The following is a 27,656-nucleotide window of genomic DNA, read 5'->3' on the forward strand; positions in this document are numbered from 1 at the left end:
TGCATTGGAAATTAAACTCAGGCAAATTATATCGGTATATATGTATAATAATTCTTGATACACGGTACACTATTAATAGTGTCGCAATTACGGTCCGAACGTTAGATTCCGGGATCTTCCGTAGAAATTAGCATAAATAAATAACATATGTCATTTCCGATATGATTATTAATTATTACGCGTATAATTTATGCAGCTTTTATATCTTAAAATATACATATATGATTTATTATTGACATTGGAAAGCGTGTGTATACAGTGTTATTTAGTGTCGATACAAAAGAAGGATTCTCGCATACTCGATAATAAATTAAGATTGCAGTAGTGATAATAATTATAATAATAAACAAACACATCACATATGTCGGGAGGGAGATGTAATAGCACAAGTATTCCCCTAAAATAAGAATATACGTTCTGACGTAGTCATAATTAAAACGACGGGCGTATAGTAAAAAAAATAAAAATAAAATAAAATAAAAATAGAAAGACGGAATCGCGTCGTATGCAATGATTAAGGCTATAATAAATAATAATGAGTCTATACCGTCAAGTGCGAAGAAAGGACTATATCCATACGCGACTGGCGACCCTTTCCCGATTAAAGAAAAAGAAAAGAAAGATAGTTTCTTAGAGTAATCTGGACGATATGATTTGTCACCTGTCGTGCACAATATATGTATAACGGTTTTTGCGAATCGCAATTTCGCTGCGTGCGGGTGAGAATTCGCGAACGTCCGCGCGGCTGTCCGAGAAGGGATCGGCAATCGCGGTACTATTATCGTAGAAATATAGCAGTAACAAAATACGATAACAATCCGGACTGCGACTGGCAAGATGCTCGTTTTTTTCTCCCCCGTGGAAAATCATCGCGTTTCAAATCGGGGGACGATCGAATATCCGAAATCCACGTGAACGTCGCGAACGATTCTCTCCGTCACGCCGCGCTCGTCCGTCTAGAGTCGCGAAACGCACTTTACGCTCGTATACAGCTCAAGTACTCGATCGATCGGAACGCATCGAATTTGCAGCTGGTTAATATGAGCCGAGCGAACTTAAATGCTACAGGATTCGTGACACATGACGAATCAATGTACGGTATAATTGTCGCTTCCCCGGGAGATACGAGCCAAATTATCTCGTCGATCAATTTCTTTCTTCTTCTTTCTCTCTCTCTCTCTCTCTCTCTCTCTCTTTCTCTCTTTCTCTCGTATCACCGTGCCAGCTCGGTCGAGCTTAATAGAGATAATTTTTCGGCTCCTCCGTCGGCTGTCCGCAAACTCCGTGATACTTTTTCGCGACGAGACTCCTGCTACGGCAGTTTTCGATCTCGAGGAAGCACTCGTTGCTGTACGTCATGCCGTCGGTGCCGCAAACCGGGTCGTAATAAGGCGGACAGATCTTCTGGCAGCCGCGAAACAGGAAACCCTGAACACACCTCTTCATAGGCACGACGTATACGTGTTTCCTGGAATCAAGATATTTTGTTTCTCTGTTTGAAAACCGTGATATTATTAAAGTAAAGAACACTGAATTATTTTACGTAGGAAGTAATTATATCAAGGAGGCAACACCGATTTCGATTATAGTATTTATGTCACGCAAGCCGCCCGTATATACAGCCAGCATTTTTTAGCATTGGGGTTTGTTGGGCACGAATATACGCGTATATCGGGTAAACGTGCAATTAGAAATGGGCACGTTAGAAAGCGATCGAGAATAGAAAATGACTCCTTTGGAAAAATGGGCCGCGCGATCAAGACATCGACAATTTCTACTTTCGAGATTGCGCGTGATTGTGTTCAATTCATCTTCCCGAAGTAGGATACTTTCCTTTCGCGTATTTGAACAGCAGGTTCAAAAACGCTCCCTGCTGGTATGCGGCGCGATACACGAGTGGTTTATTATTTCCATAAAGAAGATGTAATGGAACGGCTCTCTGGCGCTTATGTGAATCACTCACGGACTTTCATCGGACACGCACGCGATATACCGGCTCGAATTAACCGTTTTCTCGAGGACCAGTTTCTTAGGCAATCTTCTCTTCCTCGGGTGTATTTCAATGGCGCGATCGGGCGTAATGAAAGTCTATGGAAAGTATTATATCTCGGGAAGAAGCACGATCGCGGTCACCGGAATTATATGCGCGGCACGAAACGCGCCGCTCTCTGGCTCTCTAGCCGCTTCTGAATAAATAGAATAATTGAATTCGAATAATTAGCCTTCTTACTTCCAACAAGGTAATGAAATTATTCCAGGGCAGTTTTTCTCTATTAAACCGGAATGAAAATTATACGCTTGAAATTAAAATAACGTGACCAAATTATTCTGAGGTAATTTAATTAATTACTTTCTTTGAGAAATAGAAAACTTGTGTAAATTTTTATTTAAAAGGAAATTAATTTTTAAAGCGTCTATTTTATCTTACAAATTTATCTACAATTAACGGGAGAATTTTTAGTAGAATCTAAATATTTGTAAGATGAAGTAACGGCTTTTAATGCCTTTGTCAAAACAATATTTGTGTTTATTTTTTGTTATCCTTTCTATCGCCACAATTTTAGCAACGATTTAATTTATTTGTTATTATATATTATTTGATAAAAGCTGCTACAGAAAAAAGAGAAAGCCCAATAAGAGGTAGTTCACTCATGCAAATATGCACTTCTCGAGACTCCGAGAATTAGTCTGGGATTAATTTATTAAAAGTTCCCCTGGCGCACTTCTCGCGAACAAAAGCGCTACGCTTCGGTAAAACATGCAAACATCAAGTTTTGTGGCTTACCCGCAATTGTCCCTCTTCATCTCGCACTCGTTACGATAAAGTTTGTTATCGGAGCCGCAAACAAACTGACGTTCCCCGCTGCAAATCTGGTTGCAAAGCGCGGTGGTGCGACAGTGTTGTGCCGGAACTTGAACCACCCTCTGGCCGCAAGTCTCACGTTGCAGATGGCAGAGGGACCTGAATGCATACGAGTGCACACATGACACATCCGTAAACACTGGAGCAGGAACGATCCGTAGCCGCTATTTAATCGTTTAACTTTATTATTGCTGTTATAACACGTTGCGTTCAATTGGACTTGTTCTTAATCTCGAAAGAAATGTTACAGTTCGAATGTTTTGATTTTAATCCGTGGAAATTTATTATTGCATCCCAAATATAATCGGAAATAATTTTATCGTGGATTTCAGTAATGTTCGACTAAGTGCGAACGGACGGACGTACATTTATATATACCGGCAAAATCTCGGAAATTTTAATTGACAAACATTACGTTATCTCGCTCGAGTCACAATCAGAACTGGGTATCGGAAGAGAAGAAGTTTTGAAAACAGCCTGAGGTCTCCTCAAACGGGTCGGTCTATCGAACGATCCTTTCGAGGTGCAGGCGCCCTTAAAATTTAAAATCTTCGGCAACGGACGTTCTGGAATCCGAATAATGCTCTTAATCACCGATAAACGTTGCCATCGCTTCCACAAACTGGTTCCTCGGGTACTTCGGCGCAGTCTTCGGGGCAGTGTTCGATCTCTTTCAAGGTCGTGCACTCGCCAACATGAGCCATTTGGATGCCCTTTCTAAAACACATTAAAAATCAGGGAAGATTAATTTATCGTTGACGAAGCTATAAAATTCACGATAGAACATTTGTTATTTTTAAATTTGACGGGAGGGTAAATTTATCAATATTCCTTTGAGATAAATACAACTTACAAGCAAACCGCTACGTTCAAATGGCACTGATTTGGATAAGTATTCGCGTCGCTACCGCAAACCGGATCCACTTCGCTTCCGCACCTCTGCTGCTGCTTCATGCATTTCGTTAGCCGGGATCGACACTTCTCAAAGTCTACTACCGTTATCTTTCTTCTTGCATGTTGCCTGTTGATTAACGCTTCATTAAAGACTCACGTTTGGCGATCAGTTATTCGTAACGAGAAAGTAAGCAATTTGAAACTTTTTGAAAAAAACAGGCTGCGTAGGTAATTACTTGTTTCCTACGGTATCAATTCAATAAAAATATATATATTTATAATTTACATATAGTAGGTGATAGATATACGCACCCGCAGTTTAGCATTTGCATCTCACACTCGTTCCTGTATATATTTCCGTCCGATCCGCAAACCGATACTTCGGACTCGTTTTTGCAGTCCAAGGGACACGCGTTGCTTCCGGATGTCCGTTCCCGAGATACGCAGAACGACATTGGTACTTCGAAGACGTGCTTGCTAAAAATCAGTCTGATAAGTATCGTCGGAGCTTAACGAAATCCTTGCGTCGGATAAAACCGTCCAAATTCAGATATCGAGAGAAAAAAGTTGTTAACTTGGCTGAATGCGTTCAAGTGATTATAATTTTTTTTATTTGAAATATTTAAGTATTTAAATTAAATACGACATATTTTTTAAATCTAACATGACGTAATTTGACTAAATACCTTGACTTAAATATTTCAATTTAAAAAAATGGTAATTAATTTTGAACGCATTTAGTCAGGTTAACAACTTTATTTTTTTTTTTTTTTCAGTGTAGGTCGCGCAGTTGCTTCGCGTTCTAACATATCTAATATTTAAACAAAAATCCTGGTGAAAAGAGGCGAAGGATAAAATGGCTCGAGTGTTCTTCAAGTTAGGCAAGGGGTTATAACGAAGAGTATACAGGGGAGCAATTCATGAATGATTAAGTGCGCACGAGGAGTAACAGGGGAAAGGAACAGAGGAGATAGCGCATGTTATACACGCGGTTTTAGAGCTCGCGAGAATTTTGTTAGAAGAGCCTGCGTGTGGACGATCCTCCAGTTGTATGTTGAATTCGTCGAGGACGAATTGTCGCTTACCCGCAATTCTTCGCCCGCATTTTGCAGGTGTTCGAGTACAAAATGCCGTCGCTACCGCAGGCAGGCTTAGCACCACGCCAACACGATTCGCGACAATGTCTTGTGGTCTGGCAGTGCTTCTTGTTCGTACGCACGACGCCTTGGCTGCGAAACGGAAAAAGTCAAAATCGTTTTGCGGCCAGGCTAGTTTTATGTTAAACTCTCTTTCCCACAGAATAATACGCGTTTTACGTTTTACGAGCAGAGACAACTGCGTCTATATAGTGAATTATAGTATTTATAAAGCCAGCAATTTTTTTCATGCGGAAAATGGGAGAAATAATAGGCGAGTTGTAGATAAAAAACATAATCAACGAATACATATTATAACGAATCTAACTTTATCGCGCGAAAAAGAAATTCTCGGTGGACGCGCACGCAAATGCGAGACAGAGATTAAGCTATTGAGCATGGTTTTCGTAATTTCGAACATTCCCGATCCTCGTAACAGTAATTGGCCGAGGCCGACCTTCGACGTACCCGCAAGTAAGCAGCTTCATCTGACACGTGGACTTGTAGACGTTTCCGTCGCTTCCGCAAACCGGTCCGTCGAGCGGCGCGTAATCGCACGAGACCGGACAGTTCTCCCTGTGGGCCGAAATATTGTTGCAAGGCCCGAGATGAGACAGCTCGATTCCGACCCGGCAGATCTCCACCCTGAGCATGCACTTGTTCAGGTAGGTACGCCCATCGGTGCCGCATACCGGATCTTGATCGCCCGGACAGCGATGCTCGCACTTGCTACCGGATGACCTCAGGCAAGCCGTCTTCTCCGTGGCCACGGTAACGCCTAAATGAGCGTACGACGGCAAAATAATGAGATACGTGGATAGATTTCGCGCAATTTCGCGCGATCATCAAGCGAAACGAGATCTCGGTGCTCGGTGTATGTATACGTATACGACGTACGACCTCGTCGTTCACGACAAACAAATCACCCGATACTCTAACGCGTAAATAGTTCGTTTCGACGCTCTAGGAAATCGCGATTCGTTTTGCAGCCATGTATAATTTATCGTGGCCATCTATTATACGAATGAACGGATCCTCGTTACCATAGGCTATCGGCGCGCCGGTATCGCGATAGAAAGAGAATACGATAGGAATCTCTTTATCGTGACCGTCCGCGGTCCGCGCCGTGAAGCACGCGGTAATATCGCATGAAGACCGGTGAATGAAGGTCGCGTTATTTCCGCGATTGTAATTGAAGCGCGCCCATCGCGTGGTTATATATATTTCTCGATAAACCGCTACTAATGGGTCTCTACGCGCTTATTCTTACGTTCGTTTAATATACGAAACGGAATAACGAAATCATACAGATTTACTGTGATATAGGTACATATCCAGCGACGAGTCGAGCGTCTCGGGAAGGGAGAAAAGACTGTAATCTCGATGCGAGCGAACTGGAACGTGTGTGCTACTATAATAACTATTATAATTAAAAGCGCCTTACCCTTTCCGCACATCTTCTTCCGCATTTCACACTGCGACGCGTATATGACACCGTCGCTGCCGCAAATGGGCTCGCCGCTCGGCGGACATATCCTGGGACACGCACCGGACACGTAATCTGCGTGAAAAATTATACAGATGTTAACGAGGATAACATATGCGTTGATAAGTAGTTGATTACATGCATGTAAAGCATGATAATTATTCTTAATAATATCAATCGAACCGTTATCGAAGATAATTGTATCTTAATGGCATCGCGCGTTACCATAAATAATCGCATTACCGTGAAATGTACATTGGTAGGTATACGATCTTTCGCTCAAATTGTTCGTCTTCCCACTCATTTAATAATCGTGTTCTACCGAGTACGCCCGAGTACTGTTAGAAAAGCGAAGTTTAAGCGTCAACGGTACCTACTCTGATTAAAGAAGAAGAAAAAAGAGAGAAAAGAAAAAAAAAGTGTAATAACATTTACCGTTAGGTGCTTCGTTTTGTTATGCGCCATCACGGTAACCTCGCGCAATCACATACCTCGCGTATTAAGAGAGCGCCTATTATTGTAATGACATAATTGTAATAACAATAATGCTTAAGCATATATGTAACGCGGTCGGCATAGGGAGGAAGTAAAGTCAACAGCAAAAAATAAATACCTGCCTAAGTGGAGGAAGTGAGTCATACGCATGGTTTAACCATAATACGGAATACAACTAGGTTGTTCTCTCCGTGCAGGATCGATCGCTCCCGCTTCTGACGAAACGATCGCTCGAATATCTCAGGATATTGCAGTCCATTGAACATAGGAAGTCCATTAAATAGCTGAACGCGGTGGAGCGCTCGCGGAAACGTTTAATACGCGATACATCGGATAAAATCGGCCTGGCACGATCACGCGGCGAGCTCATCGCGATCGTGAGGCTTATGAAATGCATCACATGGTGTACTCAAGGTACACGCGTACGCATTCCTAGACGACAATCTCGAGGGCGGGGAGAATATTTATCGCACGTGGACGCGCGTAAAAATATCCACCGTCGCGTCGCAGTGGTTCTCGTCACGCTTCTCGATCGCGAGGCTTTATGGCCAGGTGTCGTAAAAGCAAGTCGGGAGTCGTCTATAGTCGTAGAGGCGTCTTAGGCGCCTAGGTCACGCGGCAATATCGAAAGCCAGGAAAGTTACCGCGCGGTGTCGCGAGTTTTTACAAGAAGTAAAGGCTGCTGTACATCACTGGTACATCGTCTTTCGCAATGTTACAATAAGCGAGGGATGTGAAGCGGTATATTAAATCGTTACGGGGTATTCCGTGCATGAGCAAGGATAGGTAGGCTCTATTGAGATGATATTTAAGGCCGGCGAGAGAAACGACGAGAGGAGAAGAGAGAGAGAGAGAGAGAAAGAGGAATATAACGTAATTTTCCGACAAGATCTCTCTCGTCGTCGCTCTTTTTGGCCATAGCGTTTATCCGCAAGAAGATTCTCTGTCGAAACCTTAATTACTTCCGGTTGACCGTCCGAGGCAGATATCTGCCGTGTGCAGGTCTGCGCCGCCGCCGGTCTCGGTCCAGCGAGCGTCGGGTCAACAGCACACGGGATTTACGGCACTCGTTCCATACCGGATCGCATAATATAACAAATTATAAAATCGAACTTTACAGTTAGGGATGTACTGGACGTCCGAGGGCGCGGTTACCATTGGTTTCGTCGTGTATCGAAGAAACGCATCGAGGCGCGCTTTATTACGCCTTACGAGCCTCCGATCGAAGTGGGTTTAACGCATTATTTATTAATCTCGCGCAAATCGCGCTGTAATCGGCAACCGGATCGGCCCCGTCCTTCCCACTTAAAAGAGTGTTTGCGCGCCAAATTTGCACGAAAACCGGCACCTTCGATAAAGAGAAACGAGCAAACTTTTTTGCCGTCCCGTCGTTTTTTTGACCTCCTTCGGTAAAACGTACGTGGCCCGATAACTGCATGGCCAAAACAGGATTCTTTACGTTCCGTGGGAAATCAGGGCACGCCGGCTGCACATAGCGTGCGCCACGCGGACAGGCGTAAAGCAGGTTTACGAGCAACTGTATAATTACGCTGATTATAATTTATCGATCGGTCCAGAACCGCTTATAATGACTCGCGCCATCGTATATCAACGTCTCGAGTCGCGATATCTAAATTGACTTCGTCGCGGGTGTCAAGGGTGGTTTCCTGAAAGATGTCGTCTCTCGAAGAGCCGAAAGAGTATTATACTCTACGCATTTACAGACCTTCTTTCGATTGTAAAACGCGCACCGGCGAAATCGATCGTACCGCACTGCCCTGTAACCCGCTCTGTCAATCGATCATTCGCCTTTTTAGTTGCATCGCGGTTGCTCGATGCGCCGCACTCACCTCTCTTCATCATTTTCACTATATACTGCGCGAGATGGAATAATAATTAAAAAGAAACAATTTCCATCACGAAATGTTTCGCACGCGTAATGAACTTTAAAACGACGTTACGTTCCTCATATACGCTTATGTAATTATCCTTGGCACAAAACGATAATTATTTTAATCGCTCGCATGACTTCGACGAATATTCACTCTTTTCTTTGCAATAATTGAAGGGTGCTGTAAACTTTTTCGAAAAAGGATTACAATTATTTGAATCATTTGAACAATTAATCAAAGTAAACAATTCTATTGGTAGTGAATGTAACCAAGTATTACAATCATCAGCATGTCGTTATTCATTCCATTGATGTTGTTAGACGTATTAGTTTGACATGCTAATGATTGCTGCAGTGATTTGCCCTTGTTACACGAAACTGGAAAAAAAATCAACTCGCATAAAGATCGTTCCAATTAATTAACGTATCGTTTCATAAGATGAGTTTTGCATAACGAATCAATCTGAAACTATATTATTATTTTTCATGATACACATATAATAAACGAAATAAACCATTAAACCAATTAAACATAAATAAAAAACAAAAGGAAGATTGTATTTATTAAATTGTTGCGTCTCGCATTTGCGTGATGAACGACGTGATCTTTTCGCGCTGATCGCGCTGAAGAATTCGATCGGGGTCCATTCGCAGACGACTAGACAAGTGGTTATCCGTCCCTCCCGACATGATTAAATGAATCAATTATACCAATAAGCAACCGACGTCTGGGTAAGCGGCGATCGGCGATTGGTGAACAATGCAGATCGAATTATAGGACCGTAGAAACTGCGGGTCGCGCGCGTGCATGCATGCGGTACGGTGCACAATGAATGCGCCCGGGCAGAGAAGGAAAGAGGAGGAGGGGAAGAAGAAAAGAAAGGAGGGACGAGAGAGAGAGAGAGAGAGAGAGAGAGAGAGAGAGAGAGGAAGGTATATGCGGGTCGGTGAACCGCGGCAAGGATGCACCGGCGGTCGGGTGGATGCTGCTCTTCGAATTTTTGTCCTCGAAACGAGAGCCCGAGAGTGGAAAGCACAGATGCGGCGGAATATCGCGCGAGCACGACGTCGAGATCGATAACAGATAACAGTTAATAAAGATCAGTTTAACGAACCGGAACAATTTCACATAGGAATACGAATGTGTATCGCTGATGCATATGCCGCGCGATATTTTATTTTGTTTCTCCTTCTCGTGTGGACTATCTTTGGCAAGAAGAGTTGAGAGATCAGCTGGTCAGATGCGGTCAGATGCTGCTCTCAATGCTGCGACAATCACGCGAAGCGTTTTCCAGTTCCAGAATCTCCTTTAATCGATTTTACTAATACGGGATTACTTTTTTCCTCTTTCGCCCCTTTCCCTCCGTTTGTCGTTCCCGTCAATCTCTTTTCGCTCGGAGCGACGGGTTCGATTTCGCGGCCAGGATCGAGGAAAATCGGTCGCTCGGCGCGCGTGTGATGAATAGATCTTGTCACGTCGCGAGAACCAGAAATAGAAGTGAAACCAGGCAAGACGAACAACGCCGTGTGGGTAATTGATAGCGGAACGATCGCGCATATTACGTGGCTACAAGTTTACGCAGTGCGCGTATACTTGAATCGGGCTCGTGCCGGAGTTATATAGTATGCTAGTTTCCTCTCGCGATCCTCCTCGAGAATCCTTCGGCACGGGGAGTTATACTCGTTAGGACGCGTGACAAATTAGAGGAAGCACTTGTTGTGCCTCACGGCGACCGGCCAGTCGGCTAAATAGATTTTACAATTTTTAACGGCACAGTTACCAGGCGTGCCGTTAACACGCCCGTATAGCGAAGCTATTTCGCCAGAAGTTAAATCTATCGTTAGAGAAATCTCTTCTTCTCTTTCTCCACCTCCTCCCCATCGACTCATCGAGACTTTATGATTATTAAACCACCGGCGTGACAAGATAATCGTCCGGTTAAACGCTCCTTTCCGACAGCAATGTGCGTCACAGTCAAAGTTATCGCTACGCTATCTTGTTAAGTAATTCTTGACACTGCGCTGTTCACTTGGAAGCGCTCGGCTCGTTAGCTTGCAATTTCTGTTACTACGTGATGCGAGAAAGTTCCCTTTGGCGGAATAAGCTGTAGTCACTTTACACGCGAGGAGCAAAATCGACGCGGTCCGAGTATAAATTATTCAATGTCCGGCACTATTGTCATTGAATACGATTCGAAACGCTGATATGCGTTAGGCTTTTCACGTTCTATTACATTGATCGATCATGTTGTTGGAATGGCGAAGTGCATTGTCCACAAAGCCCATAAATCCATTTAACCGATCGTGTTTTGTATTTCATAACATTTTATGTATTTCACATGAAATCTATCTCTCGATTATTTTCGATGCCTGATCCATTAATTTCTTTATAAATCTTCTATTAGTATTTAAATATAAAATATTTTATAATTAATCGTGACTTTCCAGCGTTGCCATAGTACGATTAATTTCCATATCAATCTTTAACGACCGTGTTTATATACTTTCGCAACGATAGAGCGATCTTCGTGGGTAAATCAATGATAGCACGATGATTCAATGATGCACATCTTCGCGATAGTATATCAGTCATTATAACCGGTTTGCATAACATCAGTTACGATAACGTGCGTGGTCGCGATATGGCTGCGTAAATATTGACGCGAAGAGTATACAAACGGAAGTTTCTGGCGAATGTAGACATCGTATTGTTTCGCGAAAAGCCAAATGGCGATACTTGTTAAATTACGGTACTTTCTAATTATTACAGATTACAGTCCTCTTCTGGTGTGTTCTCGTCTATCGGTTCATTGAAACTTTTGTCTCCGTCTGATTCTCTCATTGTCAGTAATAGGAGCATCTCGCGTCAATTACGTCCACGATCGATCTAAAGATGCTTGGAGATCGTCACGCTTCCGGCTACGATTCCGACCGATCTTTCGGCATGTCTTGGCGTAATTACGCGCTCTCGAGACGCGCTATCGCCAATCTGTTCCGCGTGAGAGTGCCTCATAAATCATTTGCAATCGATACCGTCAAAATCGCGGGAGCTCGTGCTCGGATCGGACAGTTCCGTGCGCGTAGCGGCAAACACATTGGGTTGGCCGATCACCCCGGCCCGGTCGGTCGTCGCTGCCGCGCTCTTTATCGCTGCGAAACGATCTCGTCTTCCTCATAGCATTGTCCCGTAACACGTCCGCGCGGTGTTGCATTAACGAGGCCTCGCCTCGCCTCGCCTCGCCTTACCTCTCCGCATGGAGATGCACTGGGAACGATGTAATTACGGACAAAATTATTTTACCTTCTTTTCATGAATGAACCGGATCGATGACTAAAAACATGCAGCTCCCATTGAAAATTTTTAACTTTATAACATTTGAGATTCAAAAGGAATTTCGAGGACACCAATCTAGATGGTGCAAGAAATAAATTTGGTTTATTTAGAAACTCACCTTTTAGTCGATTTTATCGAAATAAAAATGTGTTTTCTGTGCTGATCTATTTTATGTACTATACCCTGTAATTACACGTGACCGATGGGAACACAACGATGCGTTGTTGATCGCAAGATCAGACTCTCGTATACGTCACATCTTCAAGGGATGCTTGATTTTTACTACCAAGCATTTCTCCGGTATCTCTGCGAAACGATCTCGGTTTCCTCATAGTATCTGTATTGTATCTGTCTCTCTTTTTCCCCTCCCTCTCTCTCTCTCTCTCTCTCACACACACACACACACACTCTCGCGTACACATCATAGAACTGGCCTTAAGGAGGCTTAAAACTAGATTATTTGAAATGACGATGGCATGCGGCAGCACTCGCATGATTTATCGACTTTGCGGCACGTGACGAGAACTGCATCGTTCCTAGCGTATGTACATAGGCTGATCGGAAGCGTAGACTCTTCGGAGACTTTGAAATAGTAGTCGAGTGCTACGATTTGCTATAAGTAAATAAGGATAACAATCTTTAGCGAAGTATCGATATTTCGCTGATTGACTATAACAGAATTATTCGTGTGATATAATTCAATTATTTCCTCAACTCTAATCTGACATTCCTTGCATCATACGTAAAAAACAGATGCGACGAATTACATACGTGTAATCTTTATTTTATAAAAAAGAGGAATATAATATAACAAATTTAATTATTAATTAAAGAAATTGATTAATAATTTAATTTTATTGATGAGATGAATATTGAGAACTGCCACATGCAAAGAATTTATTATTTTTATTAGTCACATTTGTCATTACGTATTCATTCAATATTGATGTCATTGATCTTGATTATTAAGTCAACGATGAATCTAACGTTATATCACAGGATGACAATGCAATTTGAAAGCGAGTTGAAAGAACGCCGCGATTATTTGGCCAACAGGATTTTCAAGACCGAAGCAGAAGTTTATACGAATACACACCGATCGGCAACGCGCACGCGGTACCGGTTCACCGCGATCTGTTATAACTGTATACGAGCCGATATCGTATTTCAACGCGTGACAAAAAACTAATTAAATCGCGGGATACGGCCGACTGGACACTCACGTGCGAGGATAAAGGAGCTTGTGTCCTGCTCGATCTATTTCTTCCCGAAGAGAGGTCGAGAGCTCGAAAAATAAAAATATTAGCGATATTTGCATATAACTCGAATGCACCCCAGCGCGGCACTCGCGTAGAAATATCCGTAATTATCCGTTGATTAATCCATGGACCTGTGTGTATTAAGTAAGGGCGACTATTTAATACGTTAATCGAAAAATGAATCTATCAAAGAAAGCGGATGAATAATGGAATAAAAGTAATGACGGATGTTAAACACATCCCAAGCTACGTGGCTATTGATTTGTTACGCGTCTTTATTTCGATCTTTATTTCGCTCCGATCGAAAAGCGCGGCGTGCTATCAGAACTATAGTATACGCGCGCACAACGTTGATATATCCAACGTTCTTATCGTAACAGATCTATACAGTGCAAACGCGCGGATAGCTTGCATATCGTTGTCTTGAAAGTACACATCTATTTAGTACATCACAACGAAAGTTAACGCTCGGGGATATTGAGCGGCGGTAATTTGCAGGTAAGACGCGCTAATTACAGTCCGTGTCTAAAATAAAGCATTGAGCGCGACATCAATGTTGAGTCCCCGTCGTTCTTGCCAATTACTGCAATTACATCTGATATTCACGCCTCGTCGTCGACAAACAAGCGCGACCTGATCCGTATCTAAAGAGATCTTGAATTCCAGGGAAACAGATGTCGGAGTATCGCGCGGAATTCGTTACCGTTTTGATCCCCGGATGGGAACTTTAGAATGCTAATTTACTATGCTTTCGACGTATTGAACTCTTGGAGTAATTTATTTACAAGCAGGTTCCAGCGCACGGCGATGTAAAAGAGAAGCAGTCTTTTTGGGTGTTGCATCGTCAGTTTTCCCGGTAAACGAGCGAGGCTTCTCAATTGGACATTCGCTTCGAAGCCAATTAGATTTGTGTTATCTTATGAAAAGCTGAAAAGACGCAAATATAAAAGCAGAGGGGCTGGGGCGAACGGAAGTATAATAAATATGGAATAAAAAGGAAGGGCCACTAATTAAGCGAATTAATCGAACGACCCCCTTTTCGCGGCGCTCGCTCTCGAGAGCCACTCTCGTTCCACTTACGTGCTTATACCCTATCCCCGGCTTATCCTTCTGTACACAAGGGACGCGTGGCCCAGGTGGCCCTACGCATACACGCGCAGATCAGCACAAGAACCGCGCCGATATGTGTGCCGACTGCCGACGTTGATCATCAAGCACGACGAGAGCAGCGCGGCGACGCGCGACGCACGGCGAGTCTCAATTTAAGTGGACGGAGTCGTAAGCAGTCGTAAGTGGAGTACTGGGACGAAAAACTGCCTCCCCGGATCGGCTCGCGTTGAACGATCTTCCATACGTGCAATGTGCATGCGTGCGTGTACGTTCGCATGCGCACACGAGCGATTCCGATCCGTTAGATCGGAGAAACCTTCGACCGGCCACTATACGACACAACGACGGAGAGGCGTCGCGCTACTTCCTCCTCTGTCCATATATGCGGCAGTAACCGGCCTTCTTTTTATCCTCCGCCGGCGTGAAAATTGCGGTACGCATATTCGCGCCTTTTTCCGCGCGCGACCGCCCACCGCCCACCGCGCGAAACGCAACTGCGTCTCGATAATTCACTGCGTTACGTCTCACGATGTCTCACGAATCTCACGATACATCTCATCGCGTCGCGTCGGCCGCGCCCGATTATGTCACGTGATATGCACAATACGTTTGATCCCCGGGTGGGAACTTTAGAATGCTAATCCACTATGCTTTCGACGTATTGGACTCTTCGGGTAATTTATTTACAAGCAGTTAACAGAGATAATTTTAATTGAGTATCCACGTTGTCACAACTCCCGAAAGCGATAGATTTTTCGTGGACAATTCGTTGCGATTCTACGTATTAGGTAACTTCTATGAAGCTGTATGAATACGAGAGAAGTTGTAAAATCGTGGTACGACTATATAATTTCATACATGAAATTTTTGTAGAATATTAATACGTCGAGACACACAAGAATGTGGAATTACCTCCGGTACTAAAGTTTAAATTTACGACCGAAGATTCTGATGGAAGCTAAAGTCTCCACCTTTTGCGTCAGTCATTTTAGCGGTTGACACAATATTTCTGTTTAGTTTTATTTTCTATATATACGAGTAACATCGCATGCCGCGAGCCAGATGACGCTTCCCAGCATCTTATATGCCGAGTGAGGTGTCAATAAGATGATAACGTCACAATGCGATCTCTAGATATTTACCATTCGAAAGATAATTACACGCTACGCTTGTTTACCACTGCTTTTAATGTGAAGCAAATGGCACATGTTTTAATTCGTACCTTGTTATTATCGCAAACAAAGTGGAAAGTAAATCGTGTATTATTGCATACGTATCAGCCGTGCGGGCTTTGATAACGCAATTGAATCTCCAGCGGCTCTCGTACACTTTCATCGGCGACGGAGGGATTATGACCTCGGGCGTTTAACACGAAACGATATATATCTCCAACGGTGTATACGGCCGGCTAAATTTATCGCCATCGCGCACGAAGGTGTACTTCACGCTGTGTTATACGGCGAAAGGGCCGCGAGTTTTCGCGCGGGTTCTTTGCGCGCATCGCGAAGAAGGTAATCTTGCGCTACTCCGGAAGTATTCAACGCGGATTAGTTTACCGGTCGGTGACAGCGGCAAAAATCGTAGACGCAACAAAGTGCACGTTAAATCGCGCGTACCCCCGACCGTTCGAAGCGTGTACCTTACGATAGCGCGCGTTTATCCCGGATGAATTGTGTTTTCATTTCACCGCGGCGGAACATGCTTGGAGGAACTATTCTGGTAAGTGACACGTTGGCTCCGGAATTTCTTGAACAAATTTGAATAACGGGAGTACAATAGCGATAGGCAGCGCGTATGTAACCGCACAAAGAGTATTTCAACAAGCTCTCTGTCTTGCGGCTTGCGGATTCCTCCGCAACCTTTCATTCCGAATTCTTAATGAGATCACAATTCTGATCAACGCAAAGGAATCTAAGTATATCACGGAAAAGAAGGAGAAGGCGAAGCGGAATGCGGATTTGCGTGTGTAGTTTTATTACATCGTAAACCGTCAGGTGAGATTAAATTTCTTAAGAAGATTGTTGCAATAGTCTGCCGCGCGATAATAGATAACAAAGTAATTAAGAGGGTTTTCTGTGCTTCCTTGTTTTATATACCAACGGCATTTAATCCTTCAAGTACATTATAATAATGTAATAATGCAATAATTTATGCGACATTATGACGCTTTCACTTTTATTTATTATTTCTCAGCAAGCAAGCAAGCTTTTAATAAAATTGATACAATGTTTTTAATTATCATTATTAATTGATTTTTTATTACGTGTAAATACGAAAATTTTGCAAATCTCACCGTTTACGTAGCTACTGATGATTGTGTAAACATTAAATCGCTCCTACTCAATGAGTATAAGATTCATAATGATGACCTCGGGCCTTAATTAGTATATAGCCTGCCAATTGCCATTGATTGCTGCGAGAGGATGGATCGCCGGCGTTTAGTGCGTTTAATGATTGTTTTACGGAGAATATATCTCGACGTGTTAACCTCGATCTTTATATCTTCTCGCTTCACCGTGACTTACAGCAGCGATCTTCAATCATGCAAAATGACGTTTCATCGATGAAACGCGGAATGGAAGCGAAAGTCATTGATAATTTTAGTCTCGCGATACAGCCTCCTTTCAGGCTTTATTAACTGTTTCATTAATCTCAAGTTGTCTCGAAAAGAATCGAGGGGCAGTTATCTTTTGAAATCTTTTAACTATCGTTTCATCGGTTGTCTCGATGAAACCACCGATGCAGCTTCGAGTGAAAGCTTTCGCTATTTGATCCGACAGAGGTAGATCCAATCGCGATGACTTCCGTACCCTCGCCGAGAGGAAACACGAAAGTGACCTCGACCTTACCTCCATACCTACTTAAGTCTAGGTCAGGGTTTCCACTGTCTTCCGACTGTGGAGGAACGATTATGCAGCTTCATTAGCCTGAGGAAACTATCTCGCAGTCGTCTGCGCGAACTACGGGAATCTAATGGCTTATTACGCGAGCTCCATGATTAATCATCCGTTTCTCTTCCTAAGAATCTTCCCGTCAGCTTTCTCATCCGCACGATTTCTCGCGCGAGCAGCCTGTCTCGCTTCTGCATTTCTAACAAGCCATCTCAAGATATAATATTGCGAAGAATATCGTCGGAGCATACATACGTAAATCATCGTGCTTTAATTAAAACTGTTGCTCGTTGTCGTTAAAAGCTTTCGATCGCGGACGCATTAACAGTCAGGACTAAGTAATCGAAACAGAGTGGTGTGGTATATATTTACTATATAATCATTAAAATCATTGGTATCTCAACTTTGATCACGAATAAATCAAGTATCGTGCTATGAAAAAATATGAAAAATCAAAGAGGGAGGTAAAGATACGGATTCCACGGACAACTCTTAAAATGCAAATTTTCCGTTGAATTATTTGAAGTTACTGTAATTTGAATTGCACGCGGAATTTGCACCGCGTTATGTATAAAATATTTGGGACGTGGCGTAGCGTCATAAAGTTAGAAGATCATAACGAGAAACTCGTACAAAAACGCGAAGAAACCTGGATGTTATTAGTGAAATAATTCACTAACGCAGAATGCTACCGCCGAGTGCTGAATCCTTTGATGTCGATCCGTCAAAGCAAATATACGCAATTTGCAAGAGAGAAAGATGCAAATACTCAGGTATGAATGCTCCTGCGATAAAATGCAAATTATTGCAATCTCGTATTTCAAATACTGCAATGCGCTTAGAATTATCTGCCTATATATATATATATTGCAACGAGAACGTATGGTTTATCAAAAATTTGCGTATTTCAAACTGATGTAGACTTTCCTGAATAATACGAAGTGAAATGTAAAAGAAACTATTTTCAAGTAAAGACATTTAACATGTATTTAAATATTCTTATATCTGAAAATTGCTCGAACATATGTGAGTTCACGTATATATATAAATAATAGTTTATACTTCGTTATTTAATTTTAATTACTTTGCGAACCGTCAGTTGCAGTCTATCAAATACATTATTTGCGATTTGCATGCAAATAAGTGAACGTACGTATCGTTTATATGACGAGATGCTAGATTGCAGAATTATTATTGCTCGCTTGAAGTGCGCTCGTTATTACATGTAACAAGCATGCAGTAACGTTCGAAAATGTCGTTAGCCGCACAAAATATCGCTCTCACACATCATTCCCTATATTTTTTGCGCGATATACTTATTTAACATTCATGAGAACACATTCACTGGGTCTCCGGGTCAGCAAAGTAAGTCAAGCATCGACTCGTAAGATGAATCGACCACAATAACGGTGTTTAAAGCCTGACCCGAGACGATCGAAAGAGCCAATCGTCTGACTCACCAACTACCGGCTCGATGCCTAATGACCATATGTCGATCGGTCGTCAGTCAATGGCATGGTTCGAGGTAAAATTGATTATAAAACAGGCGCAATTGTTTCTTATTTAATTAAGTATATAGTTCTTTACCGTAAAATAATAGTATTCCAATGTTAGACCGAAATAATAATCATCTGATTAATGAACGAAACTGAATGGAATTATCCGAATCGAGATTAGCGTTAATGTTTTAGGATGAGGACAGTCGTTGATCGTATATGAGAGAGATTATATGAGAGAGATCGATCAATCACTTTTCGAAGAATAATGGTCAGCAAATATGAGATAATATATAAATTGTACAAAAAGATTGAAAATTACGAAATATATATATACATATATATATATATATATAATTTAAATCAAATAAGAAGAGAAGATTACTTCTTTCATACATCTATATTGAAAGATGGACTATACAGTTTTTCAATTCATTTAATATTGTATTTAAAAATTAAGGATTAAAGAGAGATCTATCGTATTCGCGAAACGTTAATAGAATGGAAGCTATAAAGCTACAAACGCGAGATAGACCGTCATCTTTTATCCGGTGACGCTTAACATTGATGCTCAACATCATACTACGGTTACTGATGATTAACTAAAAGAAAGAGACAGAAAACGAGTCGAGCAAGTTGTCCTGTTAACAGACTAGTACAAATAGCCCGACGATAACGTTTAACGCGATATTATAACGATTCCGTCTCTGTAATTATATAATTTTGTGCATAATAACGATTCAATTATATCATTATAGAATCCTTTGACGGTATGACTAATGAATTATTTAAATAAATGATCAATTATATTTCTGCTTCTTCTAACTTTCTTTTTTCTTTCTCGATTGCAAGTGCAGATTCTATTAAGTGTAAACTCTATTAAGTATATTATACTTGTATACTTAATAGAGTTGACCTAGTAATTGGAAATTACTATAATTGTATATCACATATAGCGCGCAACATTGTTGGACGTTAAACATGTCATTGCAATTTACTCGTATTTACAATTCGAATCCACTAATAAATCCAGCCATTCTTCGACTATTGATTTGCTTTAATCTTAATAACGCAAGAGTCGTGCTCAAGACGAGAATCTCCATTTCTAAAAATTTCAGTCGCGCGTGATTTATCATTATAATACAACGTAATAACGCAGAGATTCTGCATCACTTCTCGCACAAAATGGGTTTCCTTCAACTTCATTGAGTGGCGCGTATCTATCATACAATCAGATAAATTGTATTAGAAGTGTTTTGCCCTAATATTGCTGCACTGCCACAAATAATTTGAAAGTAACAATGTCAAATATATTAAATATGCAAATAATGTTTAAATTAAAATATAGTTATTTGTTGCATTTGTTCCATTTGTAATAATCACGAAAGGTGTAAGATGACTTGCCGTTACTAGTCCCCATTGAAAAAGTTCTTACTATACAATACTTGATACGGCCCATTAAATACAGCAGGAAGATTTGTTGTCGTCTGAAAGAGATGATTATGCATTTCTATTCTAAAAATAATTGATGAAAATACAAGATCAGATATGACCTACAAACAGAGTGAATTTAATCTCCGAACAAGTTAAGTTTCTAATCGCTGTAGAATGACACGTGACCTAGTTTGCCGATAAATTAATGAATAATAATAATGTAGTTATTATTGTATCGAAGATATAATGGCAATAAGAGAGTCATAAGAATTCGAAGTCTTTGACGGCGTTTTGCGTGAAGCGACCGGTATATCGTTGAATATTTTAGTAGGAAACTAATTGTAATACACGAGGCAAAATAAAAATTGACAATGAACGAGGAACGTGACTGCGATGTGTATATGCCGTTTAATGAATAATTTACATTTTCTACGAGCTGCTTCACGTGCACAAATAGCGCCGACACGACAAGGAAACCGTTTCGATAGCATCGCTTAGTGCGTGCTCCCAACTCCACTGGCGTATAAGTAAACGCCTTTCCACTTAGCATAACATACATTTACGAATCTTTACGGATGTTCATTTAACACAGTCCGCTCAGTTCTTGCTCTTGGTCTTTACTGAGATTACGACTTTTAGCCATTACGTGTGACATGTATCGCTCATGCTCGCATCGAAACGGTTAAAGTAGGTACATATATATTTACCGAATATAAAAAAATTATAGACATTTTCACTCGAGGCAATCGAAGTAATGTCTTTCAGATTCATTCGTTACGTGTACTATGTAAATCTTATTACGAGAAACTAGGCTGTATATCTTCTAAACATTTTCGAAAGTATAACTGTTTCCTGAAAAACCAACTAGAGAACGGGTTGTGTGTGACATGAGAAAGATAATATTTCTAATAAAACGTATAAGAATATTTATCATAAAATAAATGTATAAACTGAGATATATGTATTTTTTCATAACGCAGATATCACGTCATTTTGGCGTAGCTTGTCTACAGGTATTGAGACCAATGATCCTATTATGGTGACTTAAAAAGATTTAAACAGGACGAATTTTCTGTTACACTCGTTGCAGCATTATGTATAAAAAAAGGTGGTCTGAGAATTTTATTGTGTATTTGTTATATATATAAACATTTTGCTCGAGAAGGTACTAACGAACCATTCATTCAGCACTATAGGCAGCTAACTGCCTGGAGCTCGGTACTAAGTATATATATCGTCGACTTAATAATACAAATTACACCTCTGATTCGGCGATTAACCAGCTATTCAATCAGCAGGCACGCTGTCGCAAATCATTTAACGGGTGATTCAAGCACATGGATATGAAACAATGAACAGTCAAACGAAATATAGAGGACACGTGACTTTTTCTCGTTTTCATAATATTCTTAATGTCAAAATTAATGTAAAATTGGCGCCAAATGAATTTATGACCAACCGCTATTCGGGCATTGAAGGCAACTGACCGTGAGAAGCTGACCGTAACTCTATGGTCATCGAATCATTACATTATAGAATCTTCCACTAATTATATAAATTAAATTAAATAATATAAATTATATAAATAATAAGCCGGATGTATCAATAACGTTCAGTTTACACTTAGTAACACGAAAATAGCTGATTGCTGATGGTCCATGCAATTAACGATTACGGGACCCTCGCAACTGATTGACACACGTCCATCGTCGCCCTCCCAGTTTTCCGTACGATCGTCATCACTATGTTCATAATTATCGGGGCACCTGAGCGCAACGTGTAATGAATTTATTATCAGGTCTGTTTTATGAACGAAACCGTCACGGCAGATTCTTCGTGCGGAACGCGAAGACGCGGCCCATATAATCATCTTGATGTTATGCGATCGGTGGGCTTGCCCATCCGTAAAAGACCGTACATTTAAGTGGACAGCAGGTGCATCTCGGCGTTGTTTAAATCACCTCTTTTAATGATAATCGTTATTTACTAGTTCAGCTCATCATTTATGTTCAGATTAGCTTTGACTAGTTAATAAAGTTTCTAAAAGTAAAACACTAAATTAAATAACATTATGCGATTAAATTTTTCAAGCAAATAACATTAGCACCACGCGAATTGATGCATAATCACAACTCGATTTATTCTGTGATAACTTTTAAACATTATTTATTTAATAAAACGATGGCTATTTATTATTATTGTGTGTGTCAAGATTATGTCAATTATTATTTTTCAATATACCGTTGATTAAAAATTCATCTAATACGGAGATGCGCGTAGTAATTTAATTTTTGAATGCAAGGCAAAAAGGTAGAAATCTATAATAAATTAGAAAAAAAAGTGTGAAGTATAATTTAATGTATAAGATAAATCTCAGATGTAGTATAAGCGGTTTAAAGAAAAGAGAAGATACTATTGAGAGAGGATGATGAGAAATGATGGAGAGACCAGTAACCGCACGCAATGCCGTCAATAAACGTCAAGTTGAACTTTCACGATAACACACTTAATTTCTAACTGGACAGATATCTGCGAGAGGGTTTTTTCATTAGTAAAGGAACGTGGAAAATGATGCAAGCAATAGACTTGCTCTACACTTATTTCAATAAAGAAGATATTTTAAAATTGACGTCATAATAAAATAAATTTTTGAATTTGCTTCGAGATTATGTTCAAAAATTGAAAAAAGAACTTTTTGGTTTGATATATTTTTCTATTCGTGAAGAATAAAATTGTCATTTTGTTACTTATATAAACATGTAAAACTGCAATAATAACAGTATTTTGTAGCGGTGTTGTTGAATAATTTTTGAAGATGTTATACAAGGTTTCATGAGTAAAGATTTGCTAAAAGATTTATATTAGAGATTAGCTCGATTACAACTAGTTATTTTTTTTTAACATTTGATCGAGTCCTGCTATAATGCATATAGACTTAAAATGGTGACTCATGCTAAGACAATGACCGCCTCGGGACGATGAAAATAGTTTGCAATTTTCAAGGTGTGTGGGCCCGCGCATGCAACTGTCTCCCTCGGTCATTTCTGCTTCTCTCGTGCCTCGCTACAAATTGCACCGACAAGCGATCTAAGAACAAGGGAACTGCTCTCGTTGAAGAATTAAAATCTCATCAGACCTTCCAAAAGAGATGATACGCGCGTTATTGCGAATAATTGAGAAAAAATGGAAAAATTAAGAAGTATAAACGCCGAATCATTTTGATGCTCTGAGTAGGAAAGTAATTTTGAAAATATCCTGCGTAGCAATTATGCAAATTATGTAATTGTATTTAATTCTAATTGTACCTAAATAAAATTATAATTCTTTAATGAGATTTCTCTCTCTTGTACAAATGGAAGCATCTCGCCGAGCGAGTTGAAAGGGCTGAACACATCGTTAGGGACTCTTTGTGTCCGCGTTGAAACTCGTTCGCAGCTTAAGCATTCAAAGACCGCCAATCCCGGTAGTTACTCTTCATCCTGAGAGTTTCTCGCTACATCCGGAAGTACATCCGGAAGTAAAAATCCCACGATCCGTGACAAATATATTTTCGAGTTCCCTCTTTCAATTTCTCACGTCAGGATCCATAAATCCGACTTTATACTCGCGTGTCGCGCGTTTATGCGTCGCTCGAACACGCACTCGCGTGATTTATCGTTACTGATGGCTTAATGAAATTTGCGACGTCGTGAAGTGAGAATTGAGCACGCGATGGTGCGCGATTAGGAAGAAACGATCCCGTTTTATAGCGCTAGGCCGTGTAGGAAAGGAGAAACACGTATACGTGTACGATCCGACACTTACGCTGATCGCAATAAATTATCGGCTATTAAATGCCCAGTAAAATCCAGCGTGTATTGTGTTAGTTGGAAAATAAACTGTGCTCCACGACGGCGATGGCATTTATGTATTATACGCTTTATAACACGCGTTATTACCGTAGGAAATTTGTTACGTTCAGTTTCACTGTCGTTGATCTTAAAAGTTGCCCGTGGATTGAGGCGTCTGTAAGGCTACGTTGAACAATATTATCTCTTAATCTGACAGAATGTGAGAAGTAACTGTAATTCGTAGTCTAAATGATGACAGCTGTATATTTATCGCATACGAATCATTATTTAATGAAGAGATGATTTTGCCTAAATAAGTAAATTTAGTCAACGCTACTCATAATTCATCAATTATCCTATATGATATAAATCAAAAGTTTTTTTACCGTGATAATTTTATACGTGAAACAACCGATCGACAGAATAAAATGTATCGCAAAACGAAGATATATTTCTTTTCGTTACGTACAATCTTTATCTTATAAATTTATCTTATAAAATTGGGATAATTAGCAACGATTAAGGTCAATGCGAAGTCCAATCGCGCAGTTTATAAGTCGTGCAATCGATCGCTCTAAACTATTTAATTACAGGATGAACTGCCGGCGATTAATTAATTAGGGGATTAATCGCGCGACACGCTCGACGACTCGCTCGATGGCGATACCATTATCTTTGCGGTATAAACTTGAACGAGGATATACTTTCCGACTCGGCGGCAGTCGCGATGCATACCGGGCATCATTATAGACCGTGGGTCGGAAGTTCGTTACGACCGAGAGGTGTGGAGGTTTCGCTATCGTTAAGGGCACCGACGGAGTCTACTCGTTACTCGCGGATTCTCACGTGCGCTCGCGCGAATCCTTTTGCGCGCATCGCGCATCCCGTGGACTTCCAGACTCGTTCGTCGACGAGCAACGAGTTTTAGCCGACGATTAGCATACTTAATTAGGCGCGTCAGCCCCGCTAACTCATCGTTTTGCGCGTTATATGTGCCCGGTCGAACACCCGAGGCCGACCTATACGGGGCCCTTTATGCACACTCTCTCGCAGTAGCGTAACCGTCGCCCGGAACTACGACTGTGAAACCATAAAAGACTCATCACGTATTTCCCGGTTGCGCCGCGTGCATTCCGCCAGAGATAACGCCAGAGAAGAGATTGAGATGCAGCCCCGACGTTAGTTCATCTTACGGTTACAAACAGTCCTCTTTTGCGGTAGTATGGCCGCAGCAACCGCTGCAAACTTCCGGAATTAAGTTAATCCCCGTAAAGCGATTGATTAGGAATTATTCATTAAGCAGAATAGCACGAAAAAAATAAGTACTGCATAATATTTCCTTGCATCGGTGTGCTCTCTTTTGATATACGGATCGAAGAGTATTCCACAAGCAATAAAGTTATACTACTTACTTTACTACTACTGCTAGCGAGACGAGATTCTTTCTGATTACGGATTACGTCCATTCGCAGCATACATTTTCCAATTCGTTCAACGTTCAACTAACTGTAATTACGAGAAGTTTTTGCGCGGTGTACTTACATCCGGACAAAAGTCTAAGAGTACCGATGAAGTTACGCCACTGAACCACCACGTAAAAGGGCCATACAGCGAACGTAAATCGAGAAGTCGAGAGGAAGAGGAACGAGATCGGTCCCGTGAGTCGACTCGTGCACGAGGATGCGAGCGTGCGAGAGATTAAAACGAAAAACTCCTCGCTCCTCTTCTTGCATTCCCCTTTTTTTCCTCCCTGAAAGAGCGTCGCATTTGGCTGTGGATGCCTAAGTTCTTTGCGGCGCGGCGGATTCAATGGATGCCCCCCTATCGACACCCTTCGCCGCGAGGGAAACGGAAAGGTGCGTAGTCAATATACATACGCGCGTACGTGTATGAATTTCGGTGAACATCGTCATTAATTTACTTGTTGCTCCTCGTTGGCGCGTACGAAGAAACGGTTCCTTAATCACAGCCATACTCATGAACCGTAACTTCCGCGTATGTCTCAGAATAAACGGGAGATCTGAATTTCACACCTCGACACATTCCCGACCAAATTTATAGCTATTTAGGCGCTCCCGCAATTTCTGTTTAATCCGTTCATTTTTTCGGAAATATTGCGCGCTAACGTGTTACTTTCGTTTTTAATTACATCGATTTATAATTTTACAGACGAATTTTTTGTTTATCCCTAATAGAATGTATAAAATTATATGTCTATATATTATTCCGAAATTGATGTAAATTTGATTGTGAGTCCTGCCTGTCACGCAAAGTTGTTACCTCAATATTTCACGGTTTAAACTATTTCTAGTATCGATCCGATTCTAATGTTTTGCATGAATTTTAACGTTATATCCATCATTCAAGCATTTGTGGCATCAGATCATTAACGAGAAATTTACTCTCGATCGACCGTTCCTCGTGGAGTAACGAATGGATTCGTCTGGTTGCGAATCTGGTTTTGTTCGCTTCTCAATTACTCATGCGTGAAGCGAGGATATCAAATAGTCATGGTAACGAGTGCAAAAAGTGATGACAATGTAGATGGTTTTCCATTTTTTCGAAAATCGTTAAAGAAATGGAGATTGATACAAAAGAGAGAGACGACCCGTTATAAAGAAATTACATGAAATGCTTTTATCATTTTATATTGATTCTTGAATGAAGAAAAAAGTTTAGCACGGCACAATTCAATACAGATCTGATTAAAACAATTTATAAAATAATCATTAAAAATATTATGTTATTTCAATGAATATAGATAACGCGAGATCAGCTCATTTGAATTTGCTTCAAAATTAATTCGTCGTGATCATTTCGTCCTTGCTATTTTTTAAATCCTAAGTAAGTAACGAGCGCGCACTTAAAATAATAACACGTCGAATGGCACTCAACATCCCACATTGCTTTCGAATGTAATTCCAACCATGCGGCACTCTCTCATCGGTACATCCCCAAAAGTGATACCGACCTTGAAGGCAGCCCAACAGGACGATCCCGAGGACGAGCGAAAGCTGACGACGCATTCTTCCAATACTATCACGATGTTGCCGATGTGACGACTTCACAAAACGATATCTTCGCACGGACGACGAATTCCTCCCGGAATCGCTCTGGCGGATGATTATCCTATTGCTGGGACCCTCGTCACTGAGGTCTTACGGGAGCAGAGCGGAGGTGGAGGAAGAATAAGGAGACCGAGAGGAGGCTCGAGGAAGAGCGTGCCGAAAGATTCCGCGAGGCCAGGAGAGGAGGAAGTGCCCTCTTCGACCTCTATCGTCCTTCGAGGTCCACGAACGACTGAGGCGCACGAAGCGACGTCGGTCCGGCTATAGCCTCCCCTTCCTACTTTCACGTGGCGTGCTCCCGTTTCCAGTGGAGGCGCGGAATAGAGAGCCTCTCCATGGGCCATTTACCATTACCATCATCGTCGACGGCGACCGTCAAAAGGAGAGGAGGGCTACCGTCCGATTGCCCCCCGCACCGCGTGAGGTGGGGAAGAAACATACCCCACCGGCCTCTCCTCTCTCTCTCCTG

At 41.3% G+C, this 27,656-nt stretch overlaps 1 protein-coding gene across 3 annotated transcripts; it reads right to left on the reverse strand.

Moving 5' to 3' along the window:
* Positions 1-206: 206 nt before the first annotated feature.
* LOC143904965 (serine protease inhibitor dipetalogastin) lies at positions 207-27,441 on the reverse strand. 3 transcript variants are annotated; one of them, XM_077420010.1, is made up of 9 exons: positions 27,091-27,441; positions 6,338-6,454; positions 5,362-5,671; positions 4,843-4,986; positions 4,070-4,234; positions 3,717-3,884; positions 3,458-3,580; positions 2,786-2,962; positions 207-1,468 (listed from the first exon to the last, which is right to left on the reverse strand). In XM_077420010.1, exons 1-9 carry the CDS (start codon positions 27,143-27,145, stop codon positions 1,237-1,239), a joined length of 1,491 nt encoding a protein of 496 aa, XP_077276136.1. In that variant the 5' UTR covers positions 27,146-27,441; the 3' UTR covers positions 207-1,236. The 3 variants fall into 3 exon arrangements, with proteins under 3 accessions (XP_077276136.1, XP_077276137.1, XP_077276138.1); XM_077420011.1 differs by lacking the exon at positions 27,091-27,441 and adding an exon at positions 14,439-14,954; XM_077420012.1 differs by lacking the exon at positions 27,091-27,441 and adding an exon at positions 6,993-7,278.
* Positions 27,442-27,656: the final 215 nt, after the last annotated feature.

This window comes from Temnothorax americanus, unplaced genomic scaffold (genome assembly GCF_048541705.1).
Source record: "Temnothorax americanus isolate GAGA-0224 unplaced genomic scaffold, ASM4854170v1 Scaffold6, whole genome shotgun sequence".
NCBI classification, from domain to species: domain Eukaryota; kingdom Metazoa; phylum Arthropoda; class Insecta; order Hymenoptera; family Formicidae; genus Temnothorax; species Temnothorax americanus.

What these genes read in the sequence shown, in the direction of transcription:
- LOC143904965 (XM_077420010.1), bottom strand. Translation starts at nt 27,145, where the DNA reads ATGCGTCGTCAGCTTTCGCTCGTCCTCGGGATCGTCCTGTTGGGCTGC. An exon ending in ATGCGGGCGAAGAATTGCGG is followed by an intron (nt 4,235 to 4,842) that starts GTAAGCGACAAT and finishes ACTGATTTTTAG; the next exon opens with CAAGCACGTCTTCGAAGTAC. An exon ending in AGCGATGGCAACGTTTATCG is followed by an intron (nt 2,963 to 3,457) that starts GTGATTAAGAGC and finishes GTATGCATTCAG; the next exon opens with GTCCCTCTGCCATCTGCAAC.